Source organism: Melanotaenia boesemani, chromosome 18 (genome assembly GCF_017639745.1).
Source record: "Melanotaenia boesemani isolate fMelBoe1 chromosome 18, fMelBoe1.pri, whole genome shotgun sequence".
NCBI classification, from domain to species: Eukaryota; Metazoa; Chordata; class Actinopteri; order Atheriniformes; family Melanotaeniidae; genus Melanotaenia; species Melanotaenia boesemani.
The window spans coordinates 18786117-18804551 of record NC_055699.1 but is presented as its reverse complement, the minus strand read 5'-3'; the positions used below and the strand labels follow the sequence as shown (position 1 = coordinate 18804551).

The following is an 18435-nucleotide window of genomic DNA, read 5'->3' as shown; positions in this document are numbered from 1 at the left end:
AGTGTTCAGTCCACCTGCTGGAATCTTGAGTCGAAGCCAAATCGGCAGAACAAACAGCACAAAATGAGGCAGAAAGTCAAACAAGACAAACCAGAATGACGACCAATGATTAAGTTTAACTAGAAATTAGAACTGAGATCACTTTTCAGAATATTTTAAATATCATATTTCACCACATAACACATGTTCAGACAGAAATAAAGAAGACAGAATAGAAATCCTTCCTCTAACAGAGAACTTGACATCTTCCTCGTCTTCTTTGTGGCTCATGAAGCTTGAATGTGGACCACCCTGCTGACATAATCTGCTTCTCCTACGTCCTGTGGAAATGAAACAGCACAGAGAGGTGTTGGGTCTCTGCAGGGAATTTATTGCAGCTCAAACTGTTTCCCAACAGCAGTTTTATACATGTTTATATATGCAGCTTACCTTCTCTGGTTTGTTGGAGAATCTTGATCTAATCCAGCTGAAAGAAAAAGACATGAGACAGATGTTAAACTCTGACATTTAAAAGAGACCAACTGGTTTCCAGCTGCGAAGTCTCATATCATAGAACAGTTTGTCTCACCATTCAAAGATGGCGGTTGTACTGTAGAGCATTACAATTAGCAGGATCTTCACTGTAACGTAGACAACAGCCCCAAACTCCTGAATGTCTGTAAAGAGGCAGAGTCACCTTCTCCTTAGTGGAAAATGTTCTGCTTCAAAACATCATTAACTTTAATTCCTACTGATTGCAGACAAGTCAAATCTAAACTGATGTCCTGATTAAACTCTGATGTAATAAACCACAAACTAAACTAGTAAAGAAATTCTTCATAAACTGAATTAAATGTGTAACATGAAACATCAAAAGTTAAACTGACTCAGCTGAAATGTTTTCAGATGTTTTTACATGACTGAGTTCTCACACCTCAGAATAATTAACTAAACAGTTATAGTTGGATCTTTTAATCTACTTTGAATTAATGACTTACATGATAACAAAACCCAAATATGTAAAAATAATTAAAAAAGAAAAACTACAACTATCTGACGTCTGAATCCCGAGAATATTTGCAGCCACACAGAAGTAACTTTCTATATCTGCCATGTTGGTGATGTTAACTGTGTAAACCGTCCCTCAGACACATTAACGGGTTCCTCTGTTCAACAAAACTGAAACAGCCATGACTGAGACTGCAGTAAATTAACTGTTTACCTTTAATATTAAGACGGATTTCTTGTGACGTCTGGTTTCCCAGTTTATTAGCAGCCACACAGTAATAAACTCCTCCATCCGTTGCATTGAAGCTGTGAACCGGTCCCTCAGACACATTAACGGGTCCCTCTGTGCTGATCTGGAACCAGGTGAAGCTGCTGACGGGAGGCTTGGCTCTGCTGGAGCAGCTCAGCTTCACCCAGCTACCTGCTGACACCAAACCTGATGGACTGATGGATGCTGAGGTGTCTTTAGGAGCATCTGAGGAAAATGTGACACACATGAACTTTATTGATCAGAAGCAGCTGAACCATGATGTGCTGACAGGATCACTTACATGAAACACTGAGAGTCTCTTCTGTCTCTGATGTCTTCACACGTTTTCCTCCATCCACAGGATATCTGGCAGAACATGTGATGGTGTATCCATCATGTGTGTGTGACAGAGTGATGTTCTGCTGAATTTTAGTTGTAAAGGTTCCATCTGTGTTTTCCTCTGTTTGTCTGTGAGAGTCTTGTTGGAGATTCCAGGTGAGTTCAGGAGGGGAGTGTGGACAGGGAGTGAAAGCTGAGCAGGTTATAGTGACAGACTCCTTCTCCTTCAGGTCCTTCACATCACCTGAGATTTCTATTCTGGGTCTCTGAGGAGAATCTGGGTTTTCATAACAAACACACATTTTACACAGTAAGACAGAACATTTATTAAACTCTCGGGTGGTGGATGTTTTAAAAAAATTCTTCTGAAATTAATTTCACATTTAACTGAATTAAACAACAGAAATGAATAAACTTAATGTTTATTGATGTTAATAATCCTACAGTAGATGTTTCATTTCACAATGAAGTTTAGATTCATGAAGTTTGTAGTTTTACAGTAAAATCAGCAACGATTCTTTTCTTTACTCATAAGAACATTATTTTGGACTAATAAAAATAAAACTCTCACCTTTAACTGTTATTTTAACAGGATCACAGCGAGCTGTTGCCTTGAACGGTTCGTTCTCAATCCTGAAGAAGTATCTGTCTGACTGACTTGAGTTTAAATCATATAACAAAGTGGTGCAGTTTTTCTGACTCAGGTTTCCAATTATTTTCATCCTATATGGATTTTCTGACTTACTGCTGTTAAAAATAATATTAAATTGATTTTTTCCATATTCTGGGTCCCTTTTAATCCACACCCCAAAGGTTTCTCTGCTGCCATCAAACATTTTTCTTTCATTCTTTTCTCCTGATTTATCTCTAAAGCTACATGGGATTTGCAAACAAGATCCACTCAGTGCTTCCATCTGCTTTGGTACAGTGATGAAGAAACCAACTCTGTTCTCATCACAACCAGCAAAAACACCTGTAAATCCAGATTAATGATGAACATAATGTTACATGTGGAAAAATTAAGCAATATCAGCATTTTAAAGTAGAAATAACTGAGATATTGTCTCTAAATGAAAGTGAGGAACAAATATCTTACGTGAAAGGAAGAAGACACTCAGTAACATGTTGACTGTCACCACGTTCACAGACAGGGCCGCCATGAAACTCCCACATTCCTCCTTCATCTCTTGTGTTGGGGCTGAAAAAAGAGAAAAAGATCAAACGTCCCCATTAAGTGTTTTATTAGAATATATCAAATACAGAATTTAGGTTGTTTTTCTTTAATATAATAACTTTAAACATTCAGATATTGAATATTGTCTATGGTAGAATTTACCGTTTAGCAGCGTTTACCTTGTTAGTAACTAAGAACTTCAGCAACGTTTAACTGAGATGAAACCAAACAGACTCTAATAAAATAAAGTATTGTTCTGCAGAATGAGAATAATGAATAAATCAATTCAATATCAATATCTAAATATCAATTTCTGTATGTTTTCTTACCAAATTGAATCCGTATAGTTTTAGGAACAGATAACTAGTAGATTCTCTGTTGATGAGCAGCAGCACAAATAACCAACTTCTCTTTTTAAAAGCAAAAAATCATGTGAAAGTTGAGATATATCTGGTTTTAGTCTGTCTTCATCCATCCTGCTCCACCCACGTAAAAGAGGAAATGACCTCACTGCAGCATCTTCAGCTCATTAGTGTGAATTATTATTTTATTTTTTAATGTTTTATTTTTTATACTGCATTGTCATTAATCCTCTGAATATTTAGACATGCAACATGAAAAAGGATGTGTTTTAGTATGGCTTGTTTTTGTTAGTTTTGTCAGGTGTTTTCCTGAAATATTTAAAAAAATCTTTAAAACATAAAAAGTTCTCATGATAGAAAAAAACAGCAACACTTGTATATGAGCCCAACTGACCAACTTCCTCTATTTACTTATAGTACTTTCTACTTACTATCAGATCACATTTTAGCATTTCTCTCTGATACTCTTATCATCACACCCATCCTCCCACAGCATCTTGTGTTTTGTTACACTTGTAGAGTGGAAACACTCCTGTGATGGACTGTGTGGTGTGTACTCTGCTTCTCATTCGTATCTGGGACAGGCTTCAGCTCAACATAATGTCTGAAAATGTCAGTACTCACAAATAAATTTGATACTAGCTTCAATTTGAGTGCTATGTTCAGGAAAATGTTCAGCTACACCCCCCTTGTCTCCAGTCAAACAGACCACACACACCCTCCACAAACCCACAGCTTTCCTGTCACCCTGCAGCTCAGTCATGGACCTAAACACAGCCTCATCTCCCTCCACACCAGGACACCCTGAGACATCCTCTGCTTCCCCCTCCAGCCAGTGGTGGTATGCACATAAAAGTTGTTTGTGACCTGCCATTAAATAAAGATAAAAGAACGCAGAAGAAGCAAAAGCGGGATTTTATTTATTTATTTATTTTAACTTTCAGTGGTAGCATCCTCCAAACCGTTCTTTTGGCTGGGCTTACACCAGAAGACTTTTAAAAGATTTAAACAAGACTCTAAAAGACTACCAGCTCACATCTAAAGACCAATGTTTAGAGTCTTAAGTCTCAGACTGAGATTTGACAAAGACTGAATCTATAAGGTCACAAATTACAAGACTGCAACTAGATTCTTTTAGCATTTTTTGTGACATGTTGGACAGTTGATATGGAACAGGGCTGATCTGCACACAGTAAAGCAAGCAAGGGGAGAGTTTCCCTCCAGGATGGAATTACACATCATCATTATTAAGTCTGGCTTTGCATCTCCACCAGGTGTTACACCGACTCATCAGAATCTGGAGGGATGAATGAGTTTTTATTCTCTTATTTGTTAGATCATTATACTGTAACACATAAATGATCCACAGCAGACATTTACTTCTAATAACCACCCGTTCCTCTTTCTGGACGGTCCACTGACGACGTTTCATCACTGCTTCTTGTTCGTCTTTTTTCTTCCCCCCCCGTCCTTTTTTGCCGGTGGTCTGAATGTCGGGATTCCTGTTTCCGTTTTTGTCAGAGCTCACCTATTGGTTGTTGATCGTGTTTCGTCACTGCGACTTGCGATAATATCTAACATGTTAGAAATTGTCGCAGATCCAAGACTGGAGAAAGATTGACGTTAAACAGTGCAGATTACCAGCTCACACCTAACGACCGAGATGACGGGAGCGCGCTGTGACTCCAGCAAAACTCCTAAGATTTCCTAAAGACTTCCGTTTTTAGTCTGCGACCGTGAAAATCATTTGGTGTGAGCCCAGCATTAGACAGTCACTAAAATATGGGTAAGGATGACAATGAAAGACTTTTGGGTGGAAACTTCCACTTCAAGAAGTTGCCAGATGGCCCTTTAGATAAAACAAAAGTAATCTGCAGACTTTGCAAAGCCGAATGTAGTTACCATAGAAGCAGTTCATCTCTGACTTACCAACTAAAAGCAAAGCATCCAACTGAATGTACTTCTCACCAAACAACACTGCTTGAGCGTGGTACTCGAGGCCGCATAACAAAACCCATGAGTGAAAAAATAACCACTCCATTAGTTAGCTGGAAAGCTAAAAATGTTCAGCCAGTGAAAATAGAAGCAACACTTATCCATGCTTTGTTATGTTTAAATTGTCTTTTTTTTTTTTTTTGCAACACATTGTTATTTTCAGATTGTATTGCCTTGTAAGCTGGTTGATGTCTTTTTTTATGAACCTTTTTAGTTTTTATTCCTGCACTTTACCCTTTAGGCCTGGGTGGATTATTAAGAAGACTATTAGTCATTGTTGACAAATTATTATTACATCACAGGAGCTAAACTGTTCAGGTTTACAGAAACCTATTAAAAACAGACTTCAGTTGGACATTCTTTGTGTTGTGTGTGCAGTTAGCCTGCAATTTAGCTGCGCTCTTAGCCCAGATTTCATTTGAACAAAAACTTTTTCGCATTGATCATTTTATGTTTAGTATAAAACAAAACTAAATAACAAATAAGGTGTTTCTAATAATCTTTTACATTGTGCAGTGTAATAAAAATGATTAGCAAAGACAACTGAACATGTTACGTTTCTGTCAGAGGGGGTGGGGCTACTTTCAAAACTCAACATATCTGGACCACAAAGGCTCATGGGAAATGCAGATTCAGCTGAAATGAAACCTTTTTTTGATTGCTGTGCTATAAATTTGAGTTATGTGCCTTAATTCCTGTGCTATGTTAACAATTAGACAATGTTAGAAAATTCTGCTGTTTGAAATTTAAAGTTGGTACCATGAGCGTTACAGTGCAGGAAAAGAAGCCACCAACAACCACATACTCTATATTTTGTGTCATGGGTATAGACTGTATATAAAAGATGGACAGAGCCTCCTTGATGTCAACTATAGATTTCTGAAGAGCAGAAGTGAAGCTCCTTGGCAGGTCGACCAAGATGGCGGCTTGAGGGGACGCTCTTTTTCAACCTGTCGCGCCAAACTTTCTAAAATGTTATGGAAAAGTTTTAGTTAGACGCTACTTAGCATTGTTTGCAGGTATAAACTAAAAAGGAAGCATTTTCGACGATCCATTGTTTTCTCGAGACAGGAAATATTTGAAGGCCTCAAGAAATCGGTCGACTTTGCCTATCAAGAAATTAAAGATGTAAAGAAAAGGGTTGATGTAATTGAAAACAAGACAAACAAAGATGCCACTATCGTTGTCCGACTGCAGGAAAGACTCGTTGAGTCTGAATGCTATTCAAGACGCTGGAATTTGAAACTGTACGGTGTACCAGAGACGGTACCCAAAGAAGATGTGAAAAAAAAACAATTCGAATTTGCCAAACTATTTTTCCGGAAGGAAAACAGAAACTGCCTGATGTGATTGATACTGTAGACCGTTTAGGAAGGCTGAAGGACAATGAGAACAAACCGAGAGGGATCATTCTCCAGTTTTGGTCCAGAACCTACAGAGATGCCGTGTGGAAAGCCACGAAAAATAATACCTTTCTGGTCCGTGTACATCACGGCCAACTGATTTTCCTTTTGAGGTTTAAAAAACAAAATCGGGAAACGACTCATTTCCCGATGACGGAACGGAACGAAACGGAAAATAGGAAATGACTCGTTTTTCGTTTTTGATTTTCAAAATGAAAATCGGAAAATAAAGAAACAAATTGTTATCTATATTCCGACAGTGTGTCTTTAGATGAAAATTTAGAATCAGAAAACGACAGGAATTTTTTATTTTCAATCTTGGATTTATTGTTGATTACTTTTAAGACCGTGACCCGGAAGCTGTCCATAAAACACAAGTGAAGAGGAAAATTTTCGCTTATCGGTCGTGGCTCGCTGGAATTTATTGCAATTAGATTAATGTGGATGAAACTTCGATACGAAAACAATGGCGCTGCACGAGTTTGCAGATTTTATCAGAGAAAAAAGAACTAGTGGAATGAAGTGTGACGATATCGCCGCCGCTTTATGTCATCAGTTTGGAATGGCACGGCCGGGTTTGTCTGAGAGAAATGTCAGAAGGTGGTGCGCTGAGCAGGGACTTGTCAAAGACTTCTGTCCTGACGGCCGACTGGAAATCGAAATTGCACAAAGCATTTCTGAGGTATTTTTTTTTTTTATCATTATTGTTATTATTATCCCCTGTGCAGCCCCCCTGCCAACCTTTACCCCTCCCCCCATCTCAACACCCTCCACACATAACAGCAGAACAGGTGAGGGGAGAATTGAGGAAGCTCCACCCATGGAAAGCAGCAGGCCCTGACAGAGTGCCTCCTCGTCTGCTTAGGACCTGCGCTGCTGAACTGGGGGAACCACTCCAGCATGTCTTCAACCACAGTCTAGAGCTGAGGAAAGTGCCTACCCTGTGGAAAACATCCTGTATTGTTCCAGTTCCAAAGAAAAACCGCTCTGGTGAGCTGAACGATTACAGACCGGTGTCACTTACATCCCAGCTGATGAAGACGATGGAGCGGCTCATCCTCAATCTCCTCAAGCCCCAAGTGCAACAGGCCCAGGACCCCCTACAGTTTGCCTATCGCGCAGGTGTGGGTGTGGAGGATGCTATTCTCTACCTCCTACACCTTGTCCAAGTTCATCTGGATAAGGGTGAGGATCCTCTTCTTGGATTTTTCAAGTGCCTTCAACACAATCCAGCCCCTGATGCTTCTGGACAAACTGAGGGAGATGCAGGTGGACCCCTGCTTGGTGTCCTGGATTGGTAACTACCTCACAGAGAGACTGCAGAACGTCAGGCTAAAGGACACCACATCTGACACTGTTATTAGCAGCACAGGAGCACCCCAGGGGACGGTGCTGGTCCCCCTCCTCTTCACACTCTACACCTCAGACTTCTGTTACAACTCAGAGCTGTGTCACATCCAGAAGTTTGCAGATAACACAGCCATCGTGGGGTGTATCAGGGATGATGGAGAGGATGAGTACAGGAATCTGGTCAGTGACGTTGTCACCTGGAGTCAGATGAACCATCTCCAGCTTAACACCTCAAAGACTAAGGAGCTGGTTTTTGACTTCAGGAAGTCCAGCCCACAACCACGTCCAGTGACCATCAGGGACGACAAGGTGGAGATTGTAGACAACTACAGGTACCTCGGGTTGTGGCTGGATAACAAGCTAGACTGGACATGCTGTACAGATCACCTGTACAAAAAGGGCCAAAGCCGTCTGTACTTCCTGCAAAGACTGAGATCTTTTAACATCTTCAGGAAACTCCTGCGGATGTTCTATCAGTCTGTGGTGGCTAGTACGCTTTTTTATGCTGTTGTCTGCTGGGGGGGTAACATGACAAAAAGGTGTGCTAACAGACTGGAAAAACTCATCAGGCGGGCGGGCTCTGTGGTTGGCATGAAGCTGGACTCCCTGGTGACAGTGGCAGAGAGGAGAACACTAAAAAATACTACTGGCTATTGTGAATGATGCCAGTCACCCTCTGCACACTGTCATGAGTGCACAGAGAAGCCTGACCAGTAACAGGCTGCTCCTCCCCAAGAGTAGGACCAACCGGCTCAGAGACTCCTTTGTCCCCCGAGCCATCAAACTGTACAACTCTGCATTAGGCAGGAGGGGGAGAAGGAGGGGGGAGAGGGAGGTGTGCAGTCCGCCTGATACAACACATGCACAATAACCCATACAAACAGTTGCAATAACTTATACGTGCAATAGTGAACTGGGAATCTGTACCACCTCTACTGTGTGCAATGCTTGTTTATATTGTTTTATTAAACTTATCTTATTGTTATTTATTGCATTCTATTAGTGCTTTTCTTGCACCATGTTGCCTCTATTTTGCTTTGTACCTGTATATATTGTGTCTTGTGCTTGTCCTGCTTTACTGTTGGTGTTGTATTGCTGCTGGTACCCAAATTTCCCCAAGGACTCTCCAAAGGGATTAATAAAGTATTTCTATTCTATTCTATTCTATTATTAATATATCTGCGTAGCCTACATATTTTTATTCATAATAAAATACATTGTTGCTTTGCCTGTCAGTAATTGTTAGAACTAATAAATACCTGTAGAGTGATTTTCGCTCTTGCTTTTTCACGATTCCTATTAGGCCTACACATTCAGTGAATAGTTCCATGTTTTAAGTTACTACACTTTTTCCAGACTGGATCCTCCTTTGGTTGTAAAATGATGACAGGATATCTATCTGCTAAGGGGTTAAAAGCTGCTGAGGGCAGAGTGGGAAGAATACTGCGGAGCATTCATCAACCCTACCATATCTCGAGGCAGCAGGTAGAGAATAAACAGACAAAATGAAGTACCACTGATGTAAAAATGTCGAAATGTGGTACAGAGTTTTATCTTTTCTTATTCATCCAGGAAAAGCTGGCAGAACACAGACACAACTGTCAAAGGTTGCCCTATGTTCAGACACCTTCTACACGAGTAATAACTGCTTTTCAAACCTAATTCAAATGTCTTGGTACATGTCTCATGTGAGTACATAAACTGACTAAACTCCCTAAATCTTTGGATCTTTCAAAGAACCATGTGATAGAGAGAATGTGGTCAGAGGTGAATGCCAGAGTCAACTATCCATTAAAGGCATCTGTAGCGACTATCTTGTCCTATCCTTTATTAGTCGCTCTGGGTACGGGGGATCCTGGTTATGACGCGCTTCAATGAAATACTGTCCAGACGATAAAGTTTATTCGGGTTAGCTCCCATTTATTGCACAAAAGATATAGTTACTTGCATTCCAAGGTGGCGGTATACGACGGCAGGTGGAAGTGATAAAGATGAGCCTAATGAGCTATGACGATCAACAGGTAAGATGTGTCCAGGTGCTAATCTGGTTAGCGTTCTCTGACTTCTTAACCTTTCATTTTTTGCTGACTATCACCGTGACTTTCAGCGTGATCTCAGCGTGATCTCAGCATTCTCTGTCAGTGTATCCTCTTAGCGTTCCTTAGCGTATCGTAGCGTAAATATAGCGTAAATATAGCGGTAAAAAACCGTATGACCTCCCGTTACCCAAGCACACCGCGCTCTGCCGTCTCCACCCATTTATGCCCTTCCCCTCCACCCCGCCACCAATAGCGGAGGGTAATTCAAGTCACCTGTGCCGTTCTCAATATAAACAATAATCACCACCGTGATGAACCTGGACCAAATAAGGAAAGGAAAGAATGGCTCCTACACACCGGCCCCAATTGTGTAAACAGCGCAATTCACCCAATACTACAAAAAAGGAGCCATAAAGGTACCCAACACCATAAAAGAACCCTTAATGGGTATAGTCCCAAGTCTTTCTTCTTCTTCTGGCGTTGCTCCTTTCAAACTGCTTCAAGCAGAAGGAAGATCTTAGAGACGGGTCTCTCCAGCTGTCCAGTCTTCGTCTTTAGCTGCACGGCTCGCACAAGTCCATCTTTATCCGGGTAGGTATTGATAATCTTTCCCAGCATCCAGGAACCACAAGGAGTAGTGTTTCTGTCAGGGCTTCCTGAAGATGTTCTTTGTGCTTATCTAGTTCTTTCTTTATTTAAATCCTCTTCATCTGAAAGCTTGTTTTTGGCGAACAGCTCCTCTTGATGTCTTTTGCTGTCTGCTTTACTCACGAGGCTGTTAACGTTATCTAGCTCTGCCTGTATCTTGGTCATCTTTTCAGCGAGCTCATGTCTCTGTCGCTCACTTTCTCCATGCTTGACCTGCAGCTCTTGAAGTTGGGGTTTGGCCTTTTTGCAGCGGTGCTCAGAGTCTCCTTTGCTTTGTGTCAGCGTCTTCAGCTCGATCTTGAGCTCATTCCACTCGCTCTCCAGGGCCTGCTTGACTTTCTCCCTTGATGCCTTGTTTCTTTTTGCCTGCTCCAGCTGTTCATTGAGCTCCTCAAACGCTTGGTTGTGTTTTTGTCTCATGTCGGCCATCTGCTGCTCGTGAGCCATGGCCTCTTCCTCCAGAGTCCTTTTCAGCTGAGCGACTTCCATCTCACGTTTGGACCTCAGCTCTTGTTGAGCTGCAGTGGTATCCAAAGTGTCTTCCAGCTCAGTCTTGAGGACCTCCAGCTCCTCTCCCAGGTCCTCCTGGAGTTCAGAGATCTGGGCTTCCAGCGCTCTGATCTTCTTCTGGGCTGTGTTCTTTGCGGCAGCTTCCTCCTCAATCCTGGCCAGTGCAGCGAGGAGTTCCTCCTCCTTCTTGGCCAGCTGAGCTCGCAGCTCAGAGATCTGAGCCTGCAGGTCTGCAATCCGGCCATGCAGCTCAGTAGGGTCGCCCTCAAGTTTACTCCGGTTCTTCTCCAGCTCTTGACGCATCTTCTCCTCTTTTCTCAGACGATCCTCCAAGTCTGTGATCATGGCTTCGTGTTTATTCTTGAGCTTCTGCAAGCTTTTGAACTTCTCTTCCTCCTCTGCCATGTTAGTGGTGAACTTAGCGATCCTCTCCTCCAGCAGTTTCTTCTCCTTGTTAAGTTTGCTGTTCTGGTCCTCTAGCACCCTGACGTCCTCCTCCAGTTTCTTTAGTTTTGCATCTGTGGTGACCTTCTCCATCTGCAGCTTCTGTCTGGTTTCTTCCTCCTCCTCCAGCAGCTGCTCCAGATCTTTGATGTTCTGCTGCATTGTTTTCCTCTCATTTTGCATCTGGGAGACCCTGTCCTCCTCTTCTTCCAGGCGAGACTCCAGGTCGTGCAGTATGTCCTTCAGCTTCTGTTTCCTGAGGGTCAGATGGGCTCTCATTTCCTCAGCCTCAGCACACAGCTCCGTCTTGGCTTGAAACTGCTCCTGAAGAGCTAGCTTCTCTGCAGTCAGCTGTTGCTGCTTGGCCTCATATTCCTTAAGCTGCTCCTCAGCCTGCAGATGTTTCTCCTTCACGCTCCTCTTCCTTAGCCAGTATTTCCTCCTCCTGCCGAGACACTTGCAGCAGAGGCTTCATCTTAGTGAAAAGCCTCCACCACTGCCAATTCCTGAGTTTGAGGTATGCTGCACAATTTCGCTGGATGACTTTCATGGCTGTCAGCTGCTGCTGTCTCTTGGCAAAGGCTTTGTGAGCCACGTATCCTCTGCACAAGGCCTTGAAGTTGATGATCACATCAGTTATCTTCATGTCCCTCTCCTCCTCCAGGTGGGCCATGACCCCAGTCCTGAAGAACACTTTACTTTGACCGATGCGGTACAGATTCGAGTCTTGGGATACAAACAGCTCCTCCAACTTGGCAATGGAAATTCGATTAGCGTAGACAGTCTGACAGCCTTTCTGCCCCCCATTTGCGCTTCTTAACGGTCCGTTTATCGCCCACCCTAATAGTGTCTTTACGGCGTAAGGTCCATTGTCTCTGCTGTTAATAATCTCCCATGGCTCTAATAGCTTTGACGCATTCGTTCCGATCAGAAGACCCACGTCTGCATCCAACTCTGGAATTTTAATGGATTTCAAATATTTCCATTTATCTATGTCCTGCTGCCGGGGAATGTTACTCTGTGAGACGGGAATACTTTCTTGTGTGTAAACTTCTGGCAGCTCTATAAATTGGCTTCCCCCCAACTCAGCGACCTCCAGTCCTACTACGCGCTGGCTGGCAACCCTTTGTTGCTGACCCATTGTATGGAGCATGAGGTTAGTTCTGATACCTTGTAAGTTCAACTGAGTCATAAGGGTTTTGGTAATGAATGTAGCCGTACTGCCTGGATCTAAGAAAGCGTAAGTTTGCAGCACCTTATTCCCCTTCCTACATCTAATCTCAACAGGAACGATTGAAAGGGTATAATCTTGGTCTCCGGCCCCGGTACATGCACCAACCTGGTGAGACACGAGTGCACTGTTCGCGGTTGTTCCGGATAACTTGTCCTGCCTTTCATTACGCTCTATATGCAGAACGGTAGGATGTTTTAAACTACATATATCACAGGTAAGACGACTCCTGCATTCCTTGCTGATATGACCAACCTTCAAACACCCAAAGCATACTCCCTTTCCTTTAAGGAGTTCTATTCTCTCCCTTTGAGAGATCCTATTTAATTTGGGACATTTTAATACAGCATGAGGTTGTTCGCAGCAAATACAGACTTCCGAAGAAGAGCTCTTTAAAGTTGTCATCTGTCCTTGTTGCCCGTGTGTCAAGTTAGAAAGGTCTGGATCTTTGTTAGTAGTTATGATCGATGTTACAAAACTACTATTTTTTACAGTGTTCTTAAATGGTATCCTGTTTTTGTGTGTACCTCTTATTACAGGGCTTGGCTTAACGTCCGAGATGTCTCCGAACAGAGGATGAGACAAAACCTTCACTTGCTTCTCAAGAAAATGGACTAAGTCTCTAAATGTTGCTCTGAAGCCTCGCTGTTCCTGTATTTCACAAGCTTTTGTTCTCCATCTTTCGCGCAGCTTATAAGGCCACTTCGAAATAATTTGCCGCATATGAGATGGAACGTTCAGCTCCTCCAAGTATTGTAGCTCAGCCATTGCATTACAGCATCCTCGTAAAAATGAGGCTAAGTCCTGACGCGCTTGCACGTTTTCTGATTTTATAACCGGCCAGGTGAAAATCTTGTCCATGTATGCAGTAGCAACGTGATGTTCATTCCCAAACTGCTCACATAAAAGTCTTTTAGCTCTTTGGTAGCCTTCTTGTGGTGGCATATGCATACAGCTTCTAACCAGTTCTCTTGGCTGAGCTCTGGTATACTGCTCCAAATAATATAAACAATCTGTATAGCTGTTAGTCTTTTCTTCTACACCGTGCTGAAATGCTGTCATAAATGAAATGCACTGCAACGGATCACCGTCAAACAATGGAATATCACGTTGAGGCAAAGTGGATGCTAACTGCTGCTGTACCAGCATTGATGTTAATTCATTCTGCTTTTGCATGATGTCGCGGAAAGCATTGTCGGCTACAGCAGAAGCTTGCGACTGGGGAGTTTGTTGTGGCTGTGAAACTGCAGGTTGACCAGAACTGACATTAGATATTGGAAACTTGAGTATTGCCTGGGCCTTTCCTGTATCCAAACTGTCTTTTAACTGTGGGTTGGTTTTAACAGTAACGTTTAGGGGATAATGATGATGTAATGGTTGGTTTCTCTCACATGATGTTACAGTGCCAAAGATTTTAGGCCTCGCGGCTGGTGCGGATGTTAAAGGCACCGTTACACTCTGGCAAACAGTAGAGGTAATATTTTTCGGCATAAACGCTTTCGCTTGCGGGTCCAATCTTTGCTCTTTAAGCCCTTTGTTGAGATAAGAATTCATCCCATCAGAACTTGAACTTCTTCCAGTACTAATGTTCTCCAATACAGACAAGCGTGCTGCAGCGGCTGCTATTTGCGCATCTAATTCTATTTGCTCCTTCTGTTTTCTTATTTTATCCACTTCCAGTTTATGTCTTTCCTCTTGTTCCTCCAGCTCGTGTTTTAATTTTAAAGCTGAGGCCTTTGCTATCAAAGCTGCTTGATCAGCCATAGCTAATTTACGGGCCGAGGACATGCTTGACCCGGACACAGAACTGCGCTTACTTGAACGCTTACTGGAGATATTCGAAACACTGTCTTCAGGATTAACACAAACATCAGCAGCAACATACTGTTCATTTGCTTCAACACCACCGTCCATATTACTGGCGTTTTCATTAACATCATCAACATTATTTTCGTCCGTCACCCCCTTGTCTTTCAACCAGATGCACACTTTTTTTTACAAATTCATCATGAGCAGCTCTCTTGAGTTGAAACCAGTCTTTTTGCCTTTGCTGCTCATCACTAGGCAAATCAAAATCATTCAGCAAAGTGGAATGAAGAGAAAATGCATTTTTATATAGAGCATTTAAATCTTTTAGGTATTGTTTAACCAAGAACCCATTTGTATTTAATGTCCAAAGTTCTTTTATTTTTGCCTTTATTTTACTTGCTTGCTTAAACACATCGCTCCTTTCCTTTTGAACCTTTTCCATTGCTAAAGCAGCGCCCTTTAATGAAAGCTTTCTTTGCCTCCTTTCACCTTGTATGGCTGCGGGCTCAGTTTCAGACTTATCACAGTTCGAGTCACTCATTTTCCTTTAATCAGAGGTTGCAATAACATGCTGCGTTGTGCCTTTATGTTCGGCCACACGCAAAAAAAAAAAAAAAAAAAAAAAAGAAGAATAAACCCACCAACACCAAAGTACTTATGTCGAAAACGACTGAATATCCACACTTTGTAATGAGGATACCTGAAACTTTCAGGCTGAAAGCTGGTCCCAGTTCACTAACCTGTTGTTGAACAATCAACTCCAAATGAGGCACGAAGCCGCTCCACATCAAACCAATCCATAGCGGTGTATTAAGTAAAATGACCTGCACTCACCGGAGATGTCCCATGATTAATGATGTTTCGGATTAATTCATCCGTGACCTTACGTGCGAGGAAGACGATGTATAGATGAACGATTGTAATTCCATGAAGCAGGTAGTCAGGCCTCGCCGTTGTTCGTCGAGCTTTTCCAAACGAGGTGTGTCTTTCCCAACAGGTGGCTTCCGATGTTATCCAAAAGAGGGTTTCCTTTTACTCCTCCATCCGATGAATTCCTGAAGTCAGGCCTTTACTTTATTCCTTCGTCCGATGAACTTTCGAGGTCCGGTCTTTTCTTTATCCTTCCTGAAGTCCGGTCTTTACTTTGTACTTCGTCCGACGAACTCCTAGAATCAAGCTTGTACTTTTCTTCAGCCGATGAATTCCTGAGGCCAAGGTTTTTTACTTTGTGTAGCGACTATCTTGTCCTATCCTTTATTAGTCGCTCTGGGTACGGGGGATCCTGGTTATGACGCGCTTCAATGAAATACTGTCCAGACGATAAAGTTTATTCGGGTTAGCTCCCATTTATTGCACAAAAGATATAGTTACTTGCATTCCAAGGTGGCGGTATACGACGGCAGGTGGAAGTGATAAAGATGAGCCTAATGAGCTATGACGATCAACAGGTAAGATGTGTCCAGGTGCTAATCTGGTTAGCGTTCTCTGACTTCTTAACCTTTCATTTTTTGCTGACTATCACTGTGACTTTCAGCGTGATCTCAGCATTCTCTGTCAGTGTATCCTCTTAGCGTTCCTTAGCGTAGCGTAGCGTAAATATAGCGTAAATATAGCTGTAAAAAACCGTATGACCTCCCGTTACCCAAGCACACAGCGCTCTGCCGTCTCCACCCATTTATGCCCTTCCCCTCCACCCCGCCACCAATAGCGGAGGGGAATTCAAGTCACCTGTGCCGTTCTCAATATAAACAATAACCACCACCGTGATGAACCTGGACCAAATAAGGAAAGGAAAGAATGGCTCCTACAGCAGCTTTGGTCCAGCTGGTGGACATGGATGAACTTGACATGGAGGACAACACATCCAGATATTGTGTGTCAAATCTGACATGTCAGATGGCAGGAATTGGGATTAAAAATGTTGTTGATGCATGGAATGCACACAGGATCCCAGGTATGGTTTCTTCCACAAGTAACAGATATTCCCTTGTAAAAATAGGCTTAAATGTCATGTAAAAAAAAAAAGAAAATGTATAAATATATATATATATATATATATATATATATATATATATATAGTGAGAGAGAGAGAGAGCGAGAGAGAGATACACACACATTGTAAGAGGTACACATATTTTATATATGTACAAATTTAATTTCATTAAAAATCTGGTTATAAGGCAAATAAAGTAACTAGATGAGAAGGCAAATATCACTTCATGTTCCTCACAATGGATGAAGTGATATTTATCTATATGGACTTCAAAAGTAATTTGACAATCATTATTCCATCTAATATTTGATTGGTATAACTGGTACAGTGACTGTCTAATCACTGAAGAAGTTCCAGCCTCTTGTCTGCCCTCAGTAAAACTTTACATTATGCTTATTTTCAACATTTTGGGGTAATTAGAATAATAACAATCAGCAAGTAATTACTTGCTTTCTGTTTTCACCATTAAGCCGCCTTCACTAGCATGTGTTTGTAGGGAAGGGAATACCAAATGACCTGGTAAAGGAAGGGTGTCCTGCAAAAGTCCCTGAGGACCTTCTGCCTCTTGGAGCTGCTGCAGCTGATCTGTATCAACAGGAAACTGGATCAGCTTTGAAAAGGGAATCAGTTTTTGGATGTGATCCTTTCCGCTCAGAAGACTGCAAACAACAGACTGAAACTGAGTTTGGTTCTCACTTTGACTTAAAATCACTATATCAAAATGTGGTGCATAATAACTATGGACCTTTCCAAGATGCTGTCAGATCTCTTATTGACACCACCAGAAGATATATTTGAACTGAGACCCCAGTCTTACATGTGCTTCGAATCAGTCGTCAATAACAAAATTGTTCTGTTCACAAAAGTTTTATTAACGGTAAACGCTGTTAAAGTGCGAAACACTTCACATAATTTCAGTTACGTATCCAGTAAACAAATTCAGTTTGTGCTTTAAAGTGCAAAGCTGATGAACTACAGCTCACCTAAAACATGTAGTTAGATAGTACACCAAAATATTGCATTTTAGAACCACAAATATGCTGGTGTGATCTGAAATCAGAAGGAACATAGCATCAAACTTGTATTTGTAGAAAAAAAATAGAACGGTTTAAGCTCTTTTGCAACATTTTCCATGAGAAAATAAATGATCCTCCTATCATCAACTATTCTGTGTTTGCCTCTTTGAAGAAGGCCACAACAGCATTAAGACCTTTGACCTGGTGTACCTTGAACTCAAACTCGTCTGCTCTGCATTTCAGACAGTAGTCTGTATTTAACAGCCACTGCTCCACACATGTTCGGCATCCCAGTAGAAACTGACAGCATGTGGAAAACATAGGTTTAAGTAAACAAAAACACAATTATTGGATCATGTAAAAACATCAAAATGTACTACATGTCTTTATCAAATAGTTACTTATGGTTACAAATTGTGTGTTTTTTACACCTTTACAAATAAGACAGCTCAGGGCATCCATACCATGGGGCAGGTGGTCATCTTGTCTGGTGCTGCTGTGCTTTTAACTTTTGCAAGGTCAGCCAGAAGGTTTATTGTGCCAGTGACATCTTGGAGGGATCAGCAGCTTGTTTTAGTTGATCAATTTCTCCCATTTCCCTCAGACCTTTGCCTGTAAAGTTTGAATCATACTTTTTCAGCACGTTATGACACATTGTTTTCAGTTGTATGACATTTTAAATAAATTTGACTTCTGCTAGTTTTTTGACAAATAATCATGAAACAATCATAACTACTGTTGAGGCAAAAAAAGGTTACTCTGTCAAGGAATGAGGAGTCTGGTCCTGAAGTGAAGAATGATTACAAGTTTATTCGAACACAGAATAAATACAAAGAATAGAAAGAATAGGAAGAATAGAAAGAATGGGAAGAATTCCTGAGAGAC

General features: G+C 41.6%; 1 protein-coding gene across 1 annotated transcript in view; it reads right to left on the bottom strand.

Annotated features, from left to right (window-relative positions):
- The window catches only part of LOC121628706 (B-cell receptor CD22-like), a 46613-nt gene extending 30608 nt beyond the window's left edge, over positions 1 to 16005 (bottom strand). The window contains exons 1-4 of the mRNA XM_041967936.1: positions 15282 to 16005; positions 2673 to 2774; positions 2148 to 2549; positions 1539 to 1853 (exon numbers count right to left, since the gene is read on the bottom strand). Coding sequence (XP_041823870.1) covers positions 1539 to 1853; positions 2148 to 2549; positions 2673 to 2774; positions 15282 to 15342 — 880 coding nt within the window. The 5' untranslated portion in view covers positions 15343 to 16005. The remainder of the gene's footprint in view (positions 1 to 1538; positions 1854 to 2147; positions 2550 to 2672; positions 2775 to 15281) is intronic.
- Positions 16006 to 18435: the final 2430 nt, after the last annotated feature.